General features: G+C 53.4%; 1 protein-coding gene across 1 annotated transcript; it reads right to left on the bottom strand.

Annotated features, from left to right (window-relative positions):
• Positions 1–417: 417 nt before the first annotated feature.
• Positions 418–14,746, bottom strand: NFKBIE (NFKB inhibitor epsilon). Its single transcript, XM_063390891.1, has 6 exons — positions 14,226–14,746; positions 3,835–3,937; positions 3,086–3,317; positions 2,827–2,915; positions 2,301–2,549; positions 418–1,984 (listed from the first exon to the last, which is right to left on the bottom strand). The coding sequence occupies exons 1-6, from the start codon at positions 14,582–14,584 to the stop codon at positions 1,919–1,921; spliced, it is 1,098 nt and encodes a 365-aa protein (XP_063246961.1). The 5' UTR covers positions 14,585–14,746; the 3' UTR covers positions 418–1,918.
• Positions 14,747–21,647: the final 6,901 nt, after the last annotated feature.

Genomic DNA, 21,647 nt, shown 5'->3' with positions numbered 1-21,647 from the left:
CAGCAGCTCAGCATAGGGCTTTTGCTCCAAAGCCTTTACCAGCTCTGTTGCCCTTCTCTAGAAATGCTCCTGCACTCTCTTGAAGTGAGGGATCCAGAACTGGACACAGGACACGATGGGAGGCCTCACAAGTGCAGAGGGACGATGACTTCCCTAGTCCTGCTGGCCACACTATTCTTGATTCAAGCTAAAAGCCCTCCAAGCTGACCCCTGGCATTCCCCCATCCCTGCCCCGTCTCAGAGTAGCCCCCTCTGAACTGCCAGCCCTGCTCTGGGCACTGCCACAGCCTGTCCCCGGGACAGGTGCAGGTCAGTATGGCACTTACCCCAGCCCCAAATTCCCTATCCCAGCCCCCAGCACGGCTGCAGAGCCAGCTGGAGCCAGCACATGGCCACTCAGTAATGTTTTACAAGACATATTTTTAAAACAAATAGTTTTATTTTAAAATAATAGAACAAACAAAAAAGTGCAGATCCCTTGTTTCTGCCTTTCCCCCTTGCTCCCAGCTACAGCCCTGGCCACACCATCCTACACTGTCCCGCAGCAGCTGTCATTGCTTCTTTGGGCAGCCTGGAAGTGCCTCCTGTCCCTTGTGAAAGATGTCCTTGAAACAGCCCGTGGGTTTGCAGCAGGGTTGAGGCCCTGCCAGAAGGTAAGAGGCAAAGATTCAAAAGAAACAGAGCAATCCAGCCCAGAACTGCTGAGGAAACCAGGCAAGGTCCAGAGGCCTGGGGGGTCCTTATGCTGCTGGCAGCATTCCCATAGAAGAAGGGAGGAAGAAAAGAGCTTGCTCCAGAGCATCCTGGTTGATTGCACCATCCAGTATTTGTCCCAAACAACAGCAGCTGCTCCCAGGCAACAAGTGGGGAATTTTCCTGGCTGAGATGGGGTAAGTCAGCTCTGTGCCTCCATTCCCATAGCACCTTTGGCTGATTTCCTAATGCATTGCATGTGCTCCTCTGGCTGGAGAAGTAAGTGGCAGGGAAGGGTGGCGAGTTGAACAACAGAAGGGATGGGAAGATAATGCTGCCACTTCTTCCACTTTCAGCCTGGGAGAATCTAAAACCCAGGACAACCCATACCCTAAGTTTTTAAATCTACTTCCAAGCCAGGAGAGAGGACAGGATCTTCCTGTCCTCTGTGAAAGAGGAAACCAAAGCACAGTAAAGCAGCAAGGTGTCAGGCACAATGGCAGAAGCAGGGATCCACAACCTAGTCTTCTGCATCTCCTATGCGCTTTCTCCAGCCCTGCAGCCAGATGCTTGGCAAGACAGCATGGGAATAGAGCACCTTGCTGTGATCCCCCAGCCTTGGCCCTGAGCAGTAGAAAGGCTCTGCAAGTGGGGAAGGCCCTGTGCTCCCACTCACCTTCTGCGGTGTGGAGGAGGGCAGCGGGCAGCCTGGGGAAACCCCTGCAGCCTTCACGTCTCCAAGCCCCCGCAGTGATGCACAGCCTCCTGACGCTGCGGGGTGGGTTAGATCACATGAGACCTCTGGTGCCCACAGCAACAACAAACATTTATTAGGGTGAGTATTGACTCTCCTCATCCCACACTTTTTCGGAGGGGGTGCCAGACGATGTTCTGTCCGGCCTACAGTGTGAAAATGAGTCCTCTCCTGCTCCTTCCCTGTGTATGCTGGAGATCCCCACAAGTCAGACCCACGGCAGGGAGGGGAAATTCAGTCCTGCTGCAGTGCACAGATTCTAAAAGAAAAGCCTCCCCTGTGTAGTGCTCATAATGCCACCTTCTTTATCTGGGAAGGCAGCCTGAGGCTAACAAAACTTCAAAAGAGGGGAGGGGCAGTGGGATAAGTCTCCCAAAGTGTCTCTGCTCCCACTGAACCGCAGGCAGGCAAGATCCTAGTGGGCAGCAGGGCAGCAGCACAGAGGAAGGAAGGCCAAAGGAGTCCATCCGCTCATTCAGAGCACACAACAGGCTTCCCTGAGATCTTCAGGTCATCGAAAGGCAGCAAGGCAAGGAGCTGCAAAGACCAAAGGTATGGACATGTAAGCATCCAGGGTTGTGTCTTCACCAAGCTGGGGTAGGGGCCCGAATCTTCCGCCCCAGCACACCCAGTCCTCCTTCCCCCCAGGGAAATGCCAAGAAACCCTATCTGGGCTTTTCCTAGGGCAAAAGGCAAAAAGCTGTTATTCCCCACCCACAGAGCCAATGCGTACACCACACAGGGAAGGACAGGAACAGCTACAAGCTCTTCCTAGGAAGGTCCCTCCAATCATCCAGCTCCTGCACCCCCTGACACACTTGCAGAGCCACAGGCTTCCCCCACAGAGACTCACATCGTCGTTGCCATCAGCCAGGTCCTGAGCTGTCTCATTCTCCATGTTCCTCAGCAGGGTGTCAGCCCCAGAGTGTGAGAGGATGGCAGCAATGGCAGCATCCTTGCGGCCCACGGCCAGGTGGAGCGGAGTGCACCCGTTGTACATCTGGGCATCCACGTATGCCCCATTGCGCAGCAGGAACTGGACAGCCCTACGGTTGTGGCACTCCACAGCCAGGTGCAGTGGGGTCTTCCCACTCGTGCCCTCCTGCAACCCACAGATCACAAGGGTGTGGGTGGGGGGTCCCCTCAGCTGGGCCCTGCAGCACCCACCCACACCCCTTTGACTGGGTGCAGAGGGCAGTCCCCATCCTGATCGCTGTCACAGCACCCAACAACCTCTCAAGGACCTTTACTCTCTGCTCCCTCAAAATTCAGTGCTCCCAAGCCTCACAGCAGTGCCTTCCCCAGGGCTGAAGGGAATGCCCAAAGGAGAATCCCACTGACCCAGCCTTTACAGAACATCACACCGTGCCCATTCTTACCTGAACATCAATGTTGGCGCCGCTCTCCAGCAGCAGAGACATCATTGGGATGTTCCCTTTCAACGTACTGATGTGCAGACAGGCCAAACCTGTGATGGGGAGGCAGAAGAGAGAGCCACAGTCAGCGCAGACAACCCTGGGACACACCAATCCCAGCCACATTCCCATTCTACTGTGCTCCTGGGTCCCTGCATACACATCTCATAGTCTGCCCAAATCTGGCCACCAGCTCTGCCGCTGCACTGCCCCCAGGTCTCACCTTGCCAGTTCTGGAGCTGCAGGTCCTGGTGGTGCCCACAGGGCTGAGTGGTGCCATCTGGTGTGGCCGGGCCCTCCAGCAGCTGCTGGGCACACTGCAGGTGCTGCTGCTCACAGGCCAAGTGCAGTGGGGTGTTGCCATTGCGGTCCTGCAGCCCAGGGTTCACTCCCTTGTGGATCAGTGCCTGGACCACGCTGGGCTGCTCCAGGTACACAGCGAGGTGGAGCGGGGTCTGGAGAGAAATTAGGAAAGGGGAGGATGCCCCGCAGGGCACCAGGTGTGATGAGCCCCACCAGTCTCCAGGAGCTGGCCTGGCAGCACAGGCTGACTGCACTCAGGACACCTCTGTTGTGATGTTACATGTGGCTGACACTAGTGGGGTCACACGGCTTGCTGTTCCCCTGCACCTCAGCTCATGGGTCACCCATGGAGACAGATCTCATACTCCCAAGTTATCTACCCCGCCACATTCAAGCCACGCCTCTTCCATGGCTGTCTGCAGCGTCCTGGGGCCTTGCAAAGAAACCCTTCACCCCACAGTGCTGGGAGCTGTCACGCTTCTCCCTCAGGGTATCTCCATCTCCCCTCTTCCCCTCCCTACAAAGAGGCTGCACACAGGGGACCTTTGCCACACTCTAGGGGAAGCAGGTGTGGGGTCCTGGGGAAAGGGCAGATGGACTGAACAGCTATCCAGGAACAGCCTGGGGCATTTCTCTTCCTCCCATCTTCTGCCTATCACAACAGCATACCTGGAAAAGATCATTTTGGATCTCCAGCACCTCCCTGGGTAGTTGAGCGATGCAGCAGAGTGCTACAGCTGGGACACAGTGGATAATGGCCAGATGAACCAACCTACAGCGAGTTAGTGGGTTAGGAGGAGAGAAAAAAAAGAAAAGTAAGTTCTGAGTGCCATGCTCAGGAGCAGAGATCCTTCCCTGCTGCATGAAGGAACAATCTCCCTGCCTCTTCCAATCTCCTTCCCTCCAGCTTAGAGGTTCTCCATCTTGCCCTCACCCTGGGGAAGCTCAGCAGAAGGCCAAGGCAGGAACATGGTCTGAGGCTCCACAGGGCAGTCCTTTACTCTGATCCCCACGGGGAACAGACCCTTCTGTCCCTGCTAAGGAACACAGGGTCCTCCCTCAGACCTCACAGCATGTGCAATAGGGCTTCAATCTGGCACTGCCCACAGCCAGGCCTCGAACTTGTGTAAGTCCAAAGTGCCTGAGATGTCTTTCCCAGAGTCCAAGAGCTGGGTTTGGCGGCTGTGGAAAGAGGTCTGGGCTCTGGCAGCTGTCCGGGGAATTCCAGTTCCTTACTGCCAGCTGCACACTGTACTTCTGCTTTCCCCTCCACGAAGGCAAACAGTCAAAGCTGGGCAGGAGCCCAGGCTGGTCCAAGATCACCTGCATGGCACAGGGACTTTGCCCGCTGATCTGCCGACCCACACCGATTTCCTCTTTTTACCCCACATCCTTCCCTTTTAGCACTGTCATGGCAGGGCTGGCACACAGATATCTGAGACACCAGAGATGCAGCTGTCAGAGTTTGGTGGAAAGCAGAGAGCTCTGGTCCTCAGGACTGTGGTCCCCACAGCCACGGGGTGGCCAGGCACCCCAGAGTGCCCCAGCCCGAGGACAGGTTTAATTTCCAGACAGCCTCTGCACAGTCAGAAGAGAAGCGAGAGCACAACAGAGGCAGAGCCGAGAGGGAATTTCCAGTCTCCCCTGGCAGCCTCCTGTTTCCCAGGGTCCCTGCACTGCAGGGCCCATCCTCCCACTACAGAGCAGCCACCTTAGCCAAACCTGGCCACTGTGGTCAGCAGCGAGGAACAGGCAGCGCAGCAACGCAGGCACGAGCTCAGCCTCCTGACCCCTCACCACTGCACTACAGGCCCTGGGTGGCCTCTGTCTCTGGAAGGAACCAGCTCCAAACTGAAGGCTGGGCTCTGCCACCCACACTGCTTCAATGGAGACGGACAGGGCCAAGAGATGGAGGGGGAGAGCTGTGCCAGTCCTGGCAAGACGCCCCACTCTCCAGACAGCCCAGCTTTGGGATGCCACCTGCAATGTGGGGGATAGAGAGCATCCCTCCACAGGCAGGAGAACAACACCTGGCCCTAATCCATTACAGACAAGAAGTGAGGCTGGGGCTGCCTTTTTGCCAGTTGCACTGGGACATGAATGTGCTGAGAAGCTCAGAGGACAGTTCCCAAGAATGTCCTTTATTGACCTCCTCCCAAGTCCTGCTTGAAGATCAAGCCAGCATCTGGGACTACAGGCATCTTCAGTTGAAACCCGATTTTGAAGGCAAAACAAGGCCAGCTCCTCTCCACCCTGCTGCCAGAGGAGAGGCTGTGCCCAGCGGAAGAGGCTTTGTCCCCGGGGAAGCCCCACGTTGTTACAGCAGGGAATTCCCCACTGGAAGGGGAGGTCACCCTCATTTGTTTGCCTCTGCACAGCCATGAGATACCCCCTCACTGCCAGCACTCCCAGGGCAGGGGAGGGGTCTGCAAGCAGGGGCCATGCAGTCCCATGGGCAGGGTCTGGCCACCCTCTGGGGACCATGGGCCAGAGGCACAGCCAAGGGGCCCAGCCCAGGAACAAGGCAACCAGCTGTAAGAATAGCCCTCCCCTCATCAGGCTTTTGCTAACCCTAGCCTAGGTACGATCTGAGCAGGGAGATTCCCTGCTGGGTTTTGCATCAGGCCCCCAGTCCCTGTGGTAGCACCTCTGCTGAGGTGTCCTTTGCACACTCACAGGGACAGCCCCTGTTTCTCCAAACCTGCCCCCAGGCACCACGTGCAGGAAGAGGCTGCAGGATCTGCCTTTTTCAGGTACAGCAGAGTTAAGACTGCTCAAATAAGGGACTTTCCACGGAAATTCAGCTTCAACATTAAACCGCTGGTGCTTTCACTTTCCAGAGCCACGCTGGGCTCCCAGGGGAGAGAGCAGTGCTCAGGGTTGTGTCCCATAGCAGACAGCCCTCTTGCCCCAGGAATCCCCCGGGCCCCTCTGTCACTACCCACACCACACTGCACTGTCATGTGGGGACGAGTGGGGCCGTCGTCCGGGGGAGACGGAAACCCCCAAGCAGCCCTCTGCCACTGCCAGCACCTCACTCTTCCTGGCTTGGCTGCCTTTGCAGCTCAACAGGGCAGTGAAGCAGCTCAGGGCTGGGCTGACACTGAGCTAGTTTGGGCATCCATGCTGCAGAGGCAATGGGAACGACCATCCCCCTGGCCAGAGCTCAGGCTTTCACCTTGCAGCTGGGATGTGCCTGCTTTGAAGGATTGCTTTCCCCCTCCCCCTTCCTTCTCCAGCCGGGTGCAGCCTACTCCTGGGCTTTCATTTCTGCATTCGTTCTCGCCTTTCCTCAATACCAGCCCTCAACTTCCTGAAATGGCTGCAAGAACCTGAGCTACTTGGGGGAATCATCACAAGGCCAGTGGGCTGGGAGGAGCCCACCATGAGCACATGTGCACTCAGGCATTCTGTGCCACCGGCAGTGCTGCCAAACAGGAACTGGGATTGTCTCCTAACTCAAACCTCTTACACCCAGGAGAGCTGAGGTGCCAGTCTCCACCTTTTTCCACCGAGGCTACAAGCAGACATCTCTCTGTGTCACAGCAGCCGCATGGTCCAGCTCTGATGGGCTGCTGCGTGCTGGCACGTCGTGTGCCAGAGCCAGGGCATGGCGATGGAGAGACACCTGCTTGCTGCCAGAACCTCTCCTTGCCCAGCCATAGCAGTGTGCCCTTGCCAGAACAAGCCCTCTGCCCTGCCGTGCTCAGATCCTTGCCCATCCTGGGCCACCTGCACATCTCTCTTCTGCTTTCCTCTACTTGCCTGCTCCCCCGCTCCCCATGCTCTTGCCTGCAGTGCTCCTGGCTGCAGCCACAGGGGTGGGTGTCCAGCAGGAACTGTCAGAAAGGGCAACAGGGAGTTTTGGAAAGGGCAAGGGATGGAGGAGCTGTGAGCAAGGGAAACACAGCAGGAGTACAGACTGTTGGGTTCATTCTCAGCTTTTCCACTTGCTCACCAGCTCTGTCCTGGCATAAGGGGACTCAACACTCTGAATCACAAAGGCACAGGACATCCCTGGCACAAAGTGATCTACCCATCATCAGAGTGATAACAACCCTGGAGAAGAGAGGTTGGGGCTATCCCTGGGGATATCCCTGCGAATGAACATGCCATGCCCAAAGTGGTCCTAGTTTAGGCACAGGAGAGCATCCATTTCCACTGTGCTGTCTGAATGACCTCAAGTGTCCTGTAGGAAAAGTTTCCACACATGAGGACTGGAGGCAGCAGGAGAGAACATGGTAAGGGGTGACGCCCAGCTCTGACACACAAGCAGAACTGAAGTCCCCCCAGTTCTCTGGCTATCCTTTTCCATCTCCCTAGAAAAGGAGCTGACCATGCAGATCCCCCCATCTGTAGAGCAAGACACCTTGTCCACAAAGCAGCTCTCCATTCACCATCTCACCCCAGAAGCACCTTAATCAGGGGATCCAGCATTCAATTGAATTTGCTTTGACAAGCTTTTCTCCCTCTCTAGATAAGGTCCCTATCTGCAGCAGGAACAGTTCATTCTAAGCTCCTTGTTTTGGTTGAGTGGAGCAGTAGGAAATCACACAAACAATTCACACAAGAGAAGCTTGTTCAGGGGAGGAAATGGCCCCAGCAGCAATAGAAAAGAGAAAGCAAAGGAGGAGGAAAACAGCAGGGGAATTCCGCGCTTGCTCTGCTCTCCTGTTCCAGCCCTGTAACCTGCACTGCTAACCGCTTCCTCAGCCACCAGCATGAACCTCTGCCAGGGGGCCCAGCAAGCACAGCTCCATCCTGCCCTGCAGCCCCGAACCAGCCCAGCCTGGCTCCCTTGCTTCCTCCCCACATACCAGTGCAATGCTGCCCCGCTCCATAAAGCTATTCCAGCTGCCCTCTGGCAGCTCCAAGGGAGCAGTGGATCTCAGCTGCCTTGTCCCACGTTCTGTGTTCCTGCCCTGCAGGTTTTGTCACCACTTCCTTGGGAAGGGCATAGTTTGAATTTGAGTGGAGAGGGGGTTGGGATGGGAGTGGAGGGAGGTTGTGGCTAGAGGGATGCAAAGCCCTTTCAGCCAGGTTGGGTTCAGTATTCCTGATCTCCAGTCTGGGCAGCAGCTGCTTCCCAGCCTGCTGCTGCTGGGGCCAGAGGGAGGGGTGGGAACTGATAGGTGAGCAGAGGAGACAGTCTCGCCTTTCCTGGGGTGCTCTGCAGAGCGTATGGTCTGAGTGCTTGAGGATGAGGGGAGCTAGAGGCTGAGTGGCAGGAGAGGCACTGCAGAACAGCTGTGGGTGCCTCATTTTTCAGTGAGGTGGGGACGAGAGGGTACCCTGACCTCACAGCCTCTAGAATCTGCACCCACACATGTGAGAATTTTTCTCCATTTCTGAGCAGATGGTGGGGCTGCAATCGCAGAAGCATGAAACGTCAGATGCATGTGGGCTGTTCCCTGCAAAACAACAGGCCTGTCCCATACCACTATCCATGCACAGATGGGCCAAGCCAGAACACAGGTCAGCCCACCCAAGCAGGGGCCAGTCACTGTCAGAAAAGCATGATGAACAATTTCAATAAAAGCAGCAAACATCCCAAAAAGTCCATTGACTGTGGACAGTCCATTTCAAACAGAGCAAACTCACATCTGACTCCCTGAGAGGCAAATACATTCTACAGTTTCTGTACATAACGAGATATCTTGACGTCAGAAGAGACTCTTACAAGAGGAAAGTGCCTGGACTTTGCCAGAGCCTGTACAACACACTCTAGCAATCATTTACAACCCCACAGGTACCTTCACTGTCTCAGGATTTTCTTTTAATGAGGCACAAGCCGTGGGTCTAAGATACCGCAGGGCCCCCCTTCAGCTGTAGGTCTGCCCCAGTCAGAGGGGCTTCCCAACTCTGACACAGAGAGCATCCCACGCAGCTCACTGAGAGGCATGCAGTAACCACTCTCACAGCAAAGATCCCACAACTTCTTCCTACACAGTCATGTCTGACTCCTCATTTTTTCGCACTATACTAAAAAAAACCCAAACCCAAGCCAAGAAAAAATAAAAATTTTTGTGTTAAGTTAGCTGAGCTCAACCATTTCCCAGCAGCAGTCAAGCCTGCCTGCAGAGTGCAAGGACCTGAAGCCCTCTGCACCTTGGCTGATCTGTTACAGCAAGGCTTCTCCACCCCAGGACACGGAAATTTCCAGCCATTCTTTCCCTTCCTCTGTGCTGAAGTTCCCTGTGTTTGGCCCCAACTCCAAGGCAAACCTAGGCAGGCGGAAAGTTTGAAGAAACTTCTTCCAAGCCAGGCTGAAATCATCCAAACAAGAAAAAAAACCCTCTTGCATGCACGATCTCAGGAGGCTGCCAGGACTTACCCACTTTACGCCAAGGCTCTGTGTGTGTGACCCCTGCAGCAGCCAGCAGCTTCTGGGGCATTCCAAAACAACTTGTGCAGAGCTGCCTGGCCTTGCATAGAGACACCAAGCTCTCCTGTTTACCAAACTCCTGAGCACACACAGAGGAAGAGCTGAGAGTTCAGGGACAGGGAGCTAGACACAGGAAAATCTCCCTCCTGGCAGACCCATGTTAAGACTCATTCTCTCTAATGCCCCACAATTGGCAGCAGGCAGCACACTAGGGAATAACTTGGGATGGACTTGAATCCTGGTAATCAAGCAAGGTTTCTGAAGGCCCACTGGTAAAACCAAGAGCATCCCCTGTTCCCAGTAACTATGGCCATCCCACTGCTGGGCAGCTGGCAACAGCCCAGCCCAGCAAAGCAGGGGGGCTCCCAACCTGACCAGCAACAAGGTGTGCTCTCTGCATCAGACTCCTTTAATCCTTCACCTACAACTGCGTCTCTCCAGTCCTCTGCTTCTTTTTCCTTCTTTTCCTTTATTTTTTGCTGTCACACTCTGAGCATTCCCCAAGGTACACAGGGCGCAGGGGGGTTCAGCAATACCCTTGTAAGCAGGGCAAGCAGGGAGAAAGCTGCCACACTGGAGCAGACAGCCTGAATGGGGAGACCTCTATTCCTCTGCTCAGGGAAGATCTCCAGCACAGGACTACGTGACTAGAGAGGGCTATGACTGGCACATGCCAATGAATGGTTGGAAGTGGCTCTTGGTCCCTTCAAGATGAGCCTTCATGCTCAGCGACAACCCATGCAGGCAAGGGAGGCCCCTTCCCTACCATGATGTGAACAGTTCAGAACATCAGCTCCCATGGGGCCCTGATTTTACTCGGTTAACTGTCCCCAAGCCCCTGTTAAGGCATTTCAGCCCACGAGTCACTGGCACGTGATTTCTTATCAGCAGATAGGGCACCACTTGTCTCTGGTGGAAGGAGGAAGTCAGGCTTCCTCTGCTCCCCTCCCTCCCTGAAACATGCACCCAACCAAAGCCACACAGTCCCCTTTTCCATCTGAAGGAGGCCTAGGTCTTCCTTCTGTGATTGCACTGGGGTCCCTCGACCTTCACCCCTGCAGAGGTGCTGCACTGCTTTGCCTACAGAGCCCCGTGCAGAAGACAGTCACACTCCTGCAGAGGTGCTGCCCGCAGCCTTTCCCTCACCACGGCATCAGGTGCAATGGCAGAAAGTGGTGTGCGGCCCAAGGACCAGCATGGGCAGAAAGGAAAACATGTTTATAAGTCTAAGATAGACTATACAGTCCTAGAGAGAGGAAACTCTGCCTAACTTCACACACAGATGAATCAACTGTGCCTCTCCAGAGTTGGCAGAGGCTGACATCACCCCAAGGAAATGGGGAGGCCTTCTCTTGTGCTGGAACAAAAACAGGTGATCCCTTCACACCCTAGTTCACTTGGAAGAGCTCGTCCCACACCCATCCTTTTCCAGAATGTTGGAATTGCGCATCTGCCAGGTGAGGCTGGGAAGGATGGGGTTTCCTCAGTGAATCCTCACAAAGCTTGAGGTGGTCTGGAGGCTGGGGCACAACAATAAACCTGCCTGCAGTCTGCTCAGAGGCAGGGAGTCCTACAGCTGAAAGCCCCTCTCTCCACTTCCAAACAAGGCAGCCCCATCAGGACCCAAGTAGGCAGCAAAGGAGCTTGTTTACATGGAAGAGGCAGATATTTGGAGTCTTGGGTCACAAGGAAAAGACGGATGCTTGGAGGAGGAGACTGTTTGAGCTTGAGTGCAGAGTTTGTTCTCTACCTGCCCACACAATAAGACGGATTTAGATCGCTGCCCAAAGTGCACCCACCATCTTCTGCTTGCCACCCCACTCCACTCCTCATGCTTAACTTCTCCCGCCCTCACAGGAAAGAGGCCACACTCTCTTGGGGGACTAATGTGCCAGATTACTGTGACTCTGACTTCCCTGAGGCAGAGGGGCTGCCAGTGGCATCCATGGAGAGGATGACATCTGGGCAAATAATTCTTGGAAGACAGCACCCACGCATTTCACTGGCCATCATACCCCCATCCTTCCTGTTAGCCAATTTCCTTCCTGCCAAAGCGAGACTCCTTCTAACTTGGGGCACGGGGAGAGACAGTTTTAGTCCCATTGCTTCATCCTGCCTGCTCTGACGCTCCTGTCCTGCGGAGGCAGGCAGGGAGGTATCCAAGCAGGATCCTGCTGACACTCCAACCACCCAAGCATGTGCTCTTCACCTCTGCCTCCACCTCCTGTTCTTACACCACAACTGCCAGGCTGACAAACACAGGCACACCTCGAGATGCCACAGGTGAGTGAGCCTGAGGGAGCTATGGACAGTGAAGATTTTTGTCAGATGTAGAGCCAAGACTTTTGCCAGCTCCCTTTGTGCAAGCCCAGTGGTCCTCTCAGCTCAGTACCAGCCAGGGCATCTGGGGAAACAAGAACTACTTGGCCAAAATCCGTGAACTTTTTGTATTTTCAAAATTACAATTACAGGAAAGTGTAGTTGCCCAAGTTTTCTGAAATATAATGATAGCATGATTTTAATTCTCTGCCTGGAGCTGTTTTGTGGCAGACATTTAAAAAAGGCACACAAGGAAATGTGCTGCTGACAGAGATGAGAAGAAGGGTTTGTCTGGCCGGATGAAAGGGATGTAGCCTGTGGCCATCTGATCCCTTCTCTCTGGGGACCTTCTGTCACTGGATGAGCAATTGCACCGTAGACTTTAGCATTACTATCAGCCCTGACTTGTTTCACACACAAAACCGGTGGCAGTTCAATGAGTCGCTGGGTGCTCACAGTCCCCATCTGCATCGATCTGCGTGGTGGATGTTCAGCACTTCTAAATATAAATGCCACCTACCTCTGCCGCAGGGTCAGGAGGAGAGACAAGAATAGCGGAGGCACAAATCCACAGCCTCACCACTCTAACCACAAGAATAGTTTTTTTTCCCAGCAGTGGGAGTAGATCCCAGGAAAGCCTGTCTCCTGCGTGGACGTGGTGAACCCTGAGCTGTACAACCAGCAGACCTATTGCTCCCTCCCTCACTCTTTACAGATTTCCTGTTCCGAGTGAGAGAGAACAGAAGAGCAAAGGCAACTGTTTGGGGAGCTCTCTGAGAGCCTCTCCTGCCTACAGTAACCAAGGCACCACTGATTAATGTTTTCCTAGTTAATAAGATGTTTGCGTTAGGTCTCTCCAAGCAAGTCTGACAAGCAAAGGGCTTTAACCACCAAACAAGACAGCCTCAAGCACTAAAAGCATCTCCAAGCAGCTGCATCTATGGGGTTCACGAATAAAACAGTAAGCCAGGAGCCCTGGGCACACCATGACACACAAACCTGGCGGGGAAGAGTTAGTTCCACAGCTCTGATTAAAAGACGCCTGTCTCTCTCCATGGGCACCTTGGCTCTAGCATTACAGCTGGGAAAACTGGCAAAGCTCTTCCATTCTGAGGAGCCACAGAATCAGCCTGATAGGACAGGACTAGAAAGCCTGTCTAGGGAGTGTGGGAGGCTGGGTTTACTCTAACTTTGCTTGCTATGAGACTTCCAGCCAACCCTCAGAACAGATCCCACAGTCAGCATTAATGAACTAATTAGCAGATGTACAGACTCCTTCCTAACAGGGAAGTAAACACTCAGGCTGTCTCCCAGCTCATCTTCAGCTTCAATCCAGAGGAGCTCTGCCAGGCAAGGACAGAGCTTTGTTGCTGCTCTTGCTACTGAAGACATTTGCTTGATCATGTCAGTGCCTCTAAGTTTCTCTTCCTCTTGCACCATTACTCAGTATTAAACTCTAGCCTGGTTTTGGGGCAAAGCTTTGCCCTCAGCTGCAAGAACGCTTTGCTCATGCTCTGTGTGTACACTCATGATGAAAACCTTCCACCGAGGGAACGTACAACAGGAAAAAATGCTGTGATTAGCTGAAGGTAATTACCAGAAACCAAACCAAATAACTCCAGTGTGATGCCTCTGCCCTTAAGAGGGCATTAGGGTTGTGGGAAGCCCCCTTCATAAAGACAAACACTTATCTCCGTCACAGAAGCTCAGGAGGGCAGCCCCACATCGGGGTGCGCGTCACAACTCTGCCAAAAGCCGCGGCTCTGTGGGCAAGTTGGCAAAGCAAGGCGATTGCCACCTGAGCACAAATAGTTCTTGGGTTGCTCGGCTGAGCAGCATCTAACACAACCATTGCAAGGTCTTGCCCTGCATGGCCAATCTTGTTTCAGGACTTGCTTATGTGCCATCTCACACAGCCAGGCCTTTCCCATTGCGGAGGAAACGTTGCATTCTCTGGGGCATAGACAGGAGGGTGGGCTTGATTTGCTCCCCCTTTCTCCTAGTTGCTAGCAGCCCCATGGCAAGCGGACGCTGGCTTCCTAGAGGGTCCACTCTGTGCCATGTAGCCTGGGGTGCATCTCCTGCTGCTCACTCCGCTGGACTGGCTCGGGTTCCCTCATGCGGGTGAACCCCCCAAGCCTGGATGCCAGGCACCCACTCGCACCGCGGCAAGGCGGCAGGCTCCCAGGCCGGGCCCGGGGAGCCCTTAACAACATGGCTGAACGGATGCGCTCGGCAGAGCGCTGCGGGCACGGCAAGCACAGCCTGCCTTATCTCTAGGCACCGGCGGCCCGGCTGCAAGGGGAGCGGCCCGGGGCTGGGGGGAATCGCTCGCAGCTCCCCGGGGGTCACTCACGTGTCTCCGTCCTCCGAAAGGTAGGTGAGGGCCTGCAGCTGCTGCTGGCTGAGCCCCTGGGGCTCGGGCCCGGGCCGCGGCTCCTCGGTGCGGTTCCCCGGAGCCCCCGGCAGCCCGGGCAGAGCCTCGGGCAGGGCGCCGGAGCCGTAGCTGGAATCCAGGCGCTCCTCGGCGGCGGCGGCCTCGGCGAGGGTCTCCCCGAGGGCCTCGGGGGCGGCAGGGGGGCCCTCGGCCGCGGCGGGGGTCTCCCTGCCGCCCGGCAGCGAGCGCAGCGACTCGATGCCCGAGTCGCACTGCCCGTCCTCGCCCTCCCAGCCCGCCGCTTCCTTGCGGCACTCGCCGCCCGCCGCCCGCGACATGGCTCAGCGCCCGCCGTCCGCCCGCCCGGGCCCGGGTCCCGCTCCCGGCCCCGCTGCCGGGGGGCTCATGGCCGGAAAGCCACCGAGCGGCGGCCGGCGCACAGTCTAAGCGCCACGGCCCCGCCTCCGCCGCCTCCTCCTCCTGCCCCTGCCCGCACTGAGTCAGCCGCGCCCGGCCCGCCCGCCCGGGATTCCCCCGCAGCCGCCCCGCCCCGGCACGGCCAGGGGCTGCCTCTGCCCGCCCTCCTCGTCCGGGTAGCGCGGAAGCACCGAGGGGGAGGGAGGGAAGTTACGGTGGCCACGACAGCGTGGGCGAGGGCTGGCACCGGGGGTGCTCAGGGGAGGGAGGCGGCAGCGCTGCACTTCCCTAGGCCGGGCGGCGAATGCCGGTCTGGCCTGGGCCTGCCTCCCGCCCTGCCCGGTTGGTTTGGGTTCTTTAAATAGCAGGCAGGTCTGCCAGGAGAGGGACCGGGACCTTGCCCAACCAGGCGGTGTGTGGGTGCGGATGCTGTTGCGTGTGCAGGTGCTGACTGAAGACACAGGCGCTGTGGGAAACAATATGGTGGCTGTCGCTGGTGGCAGAGATGCAAACAAGGCCTTTGCTTTTCCCGTGTGCGTACATTAAACTGCTCCACTGAGACACCTTCTCGTCCCTTCTGCTTCACGGGAAAATCCAGGAGGTCACTGTAGCTGGCTGCACAGGCCCCTTGGTCCAGCCGCTTCCTTGCTGTGTTGCAAATAGAAATCGTTTCAAAGCCCAGAGCGGCTACCAGGGCTCACACAAGAGCAGCCAAGGCACAGAGATCAAAGCTGAAAATAGAAGATTGAACAAAGGCCCAGCTCACTGCCTGTGAATGATTGACCAGACTGCACTTCAGTGCTCTCCTCCCAATGCCAAAACTCCTGTGGATCTGCATGGACATCATGGAGTTACTTTCCAGTGTCCCAATCAGTGGCTATCCTCAAAAGACAAACTAGATAGCTCTGAACACAGCTGACACTAAAATCAGTTTCACTTTTTTGCTTTTATTACATGAGATCGAGTTTCTGTCTTCACAGGGTGCCCGTTCTTCCAGTTCATCTGAGCAGGAGGGGAACAATCTCCTGCAAGGAAGCTTACCTGGGAAGAGCTTGGTCATGGATACTGGAAGGACTCACAGGAACCACATGCAGAGTGACAAATATTTCCCTATCCCACACTGCAGCTGTTGCTTTGGGTTTGTAGGAAGGAAGGTTTGGGGGTGTGAGGGCAGCAGCAGGGAGACAGATAAGTCTCTTTCAGCATCCATGACTTCCAGTCACCAGTTTTCCTCCCATGCTCAGGATCCGTTTCAGTGTCTCCAGTTCTGTCTCTGGCACTGTGACACTGGAAAATTACAATTACTACGAGAAAGGAGCTTCTCCCACATCTCTCAGCTCTGTCCTGTGCAGTATGGGGATCTGGGCCATATATCCATGTCACTCCCCCTCTCACCCTGGTGGTGGCTGCATCCTAGCTCCACCTGTAGCTGTTATTCCTGATTCCCACACGGAATTTCTATTCTGTCAGCTTTCCATACTCAACTACTACTAGGTTATCCATCAATTGCCTTCCTAAATGCCTTTGCCATTTTCCCTAGTAACATCCTAGATGCATCTCCATCGTGGAATGGTTCTTGTACACTTTCCTACGGATAGAATGGTCAAATCAACACAAACTTGTGTGGTGATACACAAAGATTTAATTTTTCTGTGAAATGGTTGCAGCTTATCTTTGTATCAAGCCTCAGTCACACCTTGATTATATTGCCATGTGCTGTTCCAGTTGGGTAATAGGTGTGGATCCTGATTCCAGGACTAGCACATGTCCAGGAACAGTTCAGCCAAAGCACAGAACCTGGAGTAGCAAGCCCTGGACCAGCTCTAGCAAAGAGGCAACTCAAGACCCTCCACCGGGAGCTCTATAGTCCAGTCCATTGCAAGCTGTCTACACCCCTGGCAGTGGCTTTCCTTTGCTGCTGATGCCAATTCAGCTGGAGTGTGTGATCTTGCAGCTTCCTTAAGGTGAGCCTTGAACTCTTTTGAGCTGGCCAGTGCTGTGCCAGGGCTGTGTTGCCGTGGTCTGCTGCTGCTGAGTGGGGAGACCAGGCACGGCCCATGAACATCAGCTATGGCCCCCAGCATCCATGACCAGCCACTCTCTGCTCTGAGCTCTTAACTACACCCACTAACACCCAGCTCAGGCACGACCTCCTGCCACCCTTCTTCTGACTGGGTGTGCTTCTATTAGCCTTTCAAACAATTTTACTGGAAAGTCTGAAAGAGGAACTTGGCCACTTTGCCCCATTATTTGCCTTCTGTTACTCATTCTGCAAGGTTTGGGGTCCCTTTTATGCTGTCTTCCTAAAAGAGAACTTTTCTGCCTGGCTGTGCAAGTTTTGGACTTCCAATATTTTCAGAGGCTTTAAATACAGAGATATACATATGCATAAATATCTATATATAATGTATTGAAGACAATGGTAGAGGGATTAAAAATAACTAAGTATAATATGAGGCAAATCTTGATGTTCTGATTTAGTTTTGAAGGTTTTAAAAACGGAGCTCTGATTTTTTGCTCTCTCCAGTCCCCTTTAATATGTGTCACTTAAAATGGTTAAAACTGCAGGGGAAATCTAAAGAGGAAGGGATCTATTCCCACTAGAGGTCAGTGTCAGCACACGCTGCTCAAGGCACCAGCGCTCTCCCATCACACTGCGCTGCGAGGAGCATCAGGTCAGAGCATGGACATGGGAGGGAATCCCTGGGTTACCCAGACGCCGCGTATTGTCCCTGATAATGTCCTGTCCCCAAGCACAGCCCTCTGATTGACTAAATGAAACGAAGACCTGGCCTGGCACCAGCATCTTCTCTGTTCCTTGAGCTGTTACCTGGGTAAAATAAGTGAAATGCAGCTGAGATGGAGAAAGGGAAATTATACCCAGTCTATGTCTGATCTGAGAAAAAATAATGGTCCTTTAATTACCAGCTGTGGTCCTGTCATTTATAAGCAACATGGGTTACCTGAAATTGTGATAAGCAGTTATTGCCACAATAATTCACACCAGGAAATGTGACTGGTGCTACCTTCCCACCATACAGACTGTCTACTGCACAGCTTTCATCCCACATGAGCACTGAGCTGCCCCATTCCCTGGAGATGCACCCCTTTTCCCCCATTCCCAGAATCAGAAATGCTGAGTCCATAAGAAAGGTGCTAGATCCCCATTTGAGGAAGCTCCTTCTGTATTCTACCCACCAGAGATGTTGCTGGCCGCCCAAGCAACAACCTGGACCTCTGTCTGGAGCTTCAGCTCCAGCTAAAAGAGCTCAGCCTGTGAGCTGAGCATTCAAGGGAAGCAGAAGCCCTGGAGGTCTGATGAAAGTTGCAGCAAAGACAACAAACTCTCTGCTCTGACTGTGATCCCATATATCTGACAGCAAATCAGCTCTGTAGCGCACCAAACTGGGTCACTTCACTTTCTGCCCCAACAAAGGAAAGGAGGAACATGACTTTTCAAGATTCTATGCCCAGAAGCAAGGCCAAGCTTTCCAATAGAGTAATGCAAAGCAGGTCCTCCTCGGGTACCCATTTTCTGGGGTAGTCAGCCCAGAAAGCATTGGCTGCCCTCTCCTGGTAAGTCTGGCTGAAGTCACAGGGTCACTTTGAATCTCTCCAGGGATGCTGCTCTGGGCATCTGCTTGCTTTTTCAGTAAAGGATTATTTCCAGCCAGAATTCTTCTCCTTGCAGTCTGTGTTGGATGCCTCTCATACTTCCATTGTGCACTCCTGTAATGCATGGGAGCTATCGTGCCATTGTAGTGACACAACCCAGAGCAGATCAGGTTTGTCGATGTGTGGTAGGTGGTCGGCAAGTTGCCCAGCTAACGCCCTTCCTGAGAAGATTCCCACTGTTGCTTAGAGTCCCACAGTGAACAGGGAAGTTTCTAGCTCCTTCTATCATTCACTGTGTATGTGTATGTGTATGATGTGTAGGAAGTTGGACAAGAGGATTAGTTAATTCCTTGAATGGGGATCACACCTAACTCACTCTGCTCTCGGCCGGCATTCACTTTCACAAACAGAAAGTGATCGGTATAAAGATGCAGTAAAAATCCTCGAGCTTACAAAGTGAATGAACAAAAGCCCTAGATATATTGACAAAACTTCATCCTAAATTATATCCCTCTTGTATAATTCCTGTCAGGCTGGTGGCTGCAGCAGCAATGCTCTCTGCTTGCATCCGGGCAAATGCATGGCTGATAGGCCTTGCTATGTATTTATGTGTGTGTGCTCGGAGCCCTCCCAAAGGAGATGGCAGATGTGATGATGAATGGGGAGGGAGTGGCAGATGGTCTTGGAGCACTGATAATAAAACCGTGCTTAAATAGATGGTGAAACTGTGCCCTAGGTGAGAAATGTTGTCACCTGGGGCTCTCTTTATAGCTAGTGATGAGACAGACTCACTTCAGAGGGTGGCTCTGATAACCCCTGTCTGGCCACATCACTATAATGAAGAACGCTCCTCCCTCCCCATGGAATAGCTGTGGAAGACAGTGCTCCATCGCCAGGCTATCATTTATTCATGACTCTCTAAGTACAGTTCATCTGGCAGAAACTACTCAAGAGAAAACAAAAAGCTCAACCCACCCAAGCATCCCTCAGCTCACCTTGCCCAAGAGCACAGGACAGATGCTGCCAGTGCTGCTCCTGGGCTTCAGCATTGCCATGCTGGACCTGATGGCTGGTAGAAGGGAGGATGGGTTAACTTTCATTTTTGAGTTGATTCTGCTCGAGTTGCTTTCTGCGTCACCTCAGCCCCTCACCGCAGCCTTGCACCCCCACTAGCCCAGTCCTTGTCTCCTAGCAGTGCTCCAAGTGGCTAGGTATTACTCCTGCAAGCTCAGCTCTGCTCTCAGGAGAGTTAAACCTCCCGGCTGCCAGAATGAATTAGGGCTTGTGTCTCTCCACACTTGCATCAGAGTGAGTTGGGAACAGGCCTGGTGGAGCCACACCACTGAAAACAAGTGAGGAGTCCAAGCAGGGGCTGGGAGAGAGGAATGAGCAGGGTGGCAGGGAGAAGAGGTGGGGGTGAGCGAGCTGTTTGAAATATTCAGGTGCTGAGCAGCAGCAGGTGGCCATCCCATTGGACAGAGCAGTTCTGACACCATGAAGAAGTGATGACCAAGTCTGCGTTGCCCAGGTGCTGGGGCACACAGAAAGTAGGATTGCAGCCATTCCCCAGCACCTTGGCCAGACTGACAGACCTGGCCTGTACAATGACCCCTAAGCATGCAGTGCATTTTGGCCCCTTCCCTAGAACAGCGACTTCCCTGCCTGCCAGGTCCATGGGGAGAGCTTGGTGGGGCAGGGATGCCTCTCCAGATCCGGGTATGTCAGCTCCAACCCTTCAGTGTGGGGAAGGCAAACTGCAACCGAAACTTATTTTCTGCTTTTAGGGAGGTTACTCCTGGGACCATACCTAGAGATAGACTAAATTCTTGAGCCATTGGTTTCCATGGTTTATTCCTTTCTGGGGATGATGGGCCAAAAATTTAAGTGAGAACAAAGGATTTAGCAAGGGAGGATCTGGCTCAGTTTGCAGGCATTTGGGGTAGTTGCCGCTGCTCTGGAGTTATATTAGGCAAAATGTCCTGAAGACTGTCAAACAGCATCTGGGCAGTGCTGAATCTGCTTTTCATTTCTAGGGGGCATGTGAGGGACGGCTCTGGGTGTCCTGCTGGGCTACTGCAGAGAGGAAAGTGATTTAACCTGACCCAGAAACCTCTGTGGAGCCTCACAAAAGCTGTGATGATGACAAAATAGACTCTCATGAGGCTGGATGGAAAACAAACAAACTGTATACAGGCAGCCTGTTGGAAAAGAAAGGATCAGAGCGGGGATCAAAGACTTTTCAATGACAGCAATTCTATTCAGTGAAATGTGCCCCAAAGCAGCAGCTACAAACCCACCTACTTCGTGAGGTTTAAGATTTTGAGTGTTTGGGGACTGCAGTCGTGTACCCCTGTTGGTGACGCTAAACAGAAATGAGCTCCTCAGTCACAAGTTAATGACCCCCAGGGGTTTCCTGCTCACAATAAAAAAGGCACACCTGGATCTCCTCCCAGCAGACATGAAGTCTGAGCGTAGCAGATGAAAACATAACTAATGGCACATATTTCCTTGAGGACAAAGCTTACAGAGGTAGATGGCACTCAGACAGTCAAAACCACCGACCAGCAGTGGCAAAGGGATGTTGTTTAACTGGAGCAAGAGGTGCATTCTTTCACCCACATTCCCCTTGTTGCATTAATAAGGAGCAATTTAATTGGAGTGACACATCCTGGAAGGCTCAGGCAGCCAGCACAAAGTATCCTTGAAATTTCTAAATTGAATAGGCATTAATTTCTGAGCATAGAAAATCCTGCATCCTAACACGAGGGGATTCTCTGCCACACATCTTCCTAAGTGACAAAAAGCAGCACACCGCTAGGAATCATTGATTGCTTTGGAACAAAAGACTGAGTTTTGATCACACTCGATCTATTGGAAAAAAATAAGGCCAAACACAATAATATGTATTTCTACACGATGCTGTAAAATCCATTTTTATATTTAGGCTGCAAATAACAGCACGAGGATAGGTTATCTATGGCCATCTGGTTGAAAATGCAGCCTCCGTCAAAATTTTTTCTAGAAATTGAACGCATATTTGCTGCATGGGTAAGAGCTAATAACACATTTAAGCAGGAACTAAAAGGCTATTTTCTGTAACTACTGGAGACAGAAGAGTGAGACCTTTTGCGGTTTGATGCATTATGGAAAGTGAACGAATCCTGCTAATATGATGTCATGCTTTATGCTTGCTTGGAACAGATATGAATGTCTCAGCAGGGTGGCAGATACAGGGTTTCTGGAGAACAAACCTAATGGTAAGGGCACCACCTCTACTTCAGTTGCTGTGTCTTCTTAAAAGCCTCCTTGTTTCTTTTAACCATTTTGTCACACCAGAATGGCCTCCATCCTGGAAATGTCCTGCTCTCC

The sequence above is a fragment of the Prinia subflava genome, chromosome 2, assembly GCF_021018805.1.
Source record: "Prinia subflava isolate CZ2003 ecotype Zambia chromosome 2, Cam_Psub_1.2, whole genome shotgun sequence".
Taxonomy (NCBI): Eukaryota; Metazoa; Chordata; class Aves; order Passeriformes; family Cisticolidae; genus Prinia; species Prinia subflava.
The sequence above is the reverse complement of the archived record's forward strand: the minus strand, read 5'-3'. Positions and strand labels throughout refer to the sequence as shown.

What these genes read in the sequence shown, in the direction of transcription:
- NFKBIE (XM_063390891.1), bottom strand. Translation starts at nt 14,584, where the DNA reads ATGTCGCGGGCGGCGGGCGGCGAGTGCCGCAAGGAAGCGGCGGGCTGG. An exon ending in CTTTCGGAGGACGGAGACAC is followed by an intron (nt 3,938 to 14,225) that starts GTGAGTGACCCC and finishes AACTCGCTGTAG; the next exon opens with GTTGGTTCATCTGGCCATTA. An exon ending in GCGCCAACATTGATGTTCAG is followed by an intron (nt 2,550 to 2,826) that starts GTAAGAATGGGC and finishes TGTGGGTTGCAG; the next exon opens with GAGGGCACGAGTGGGAAGAC.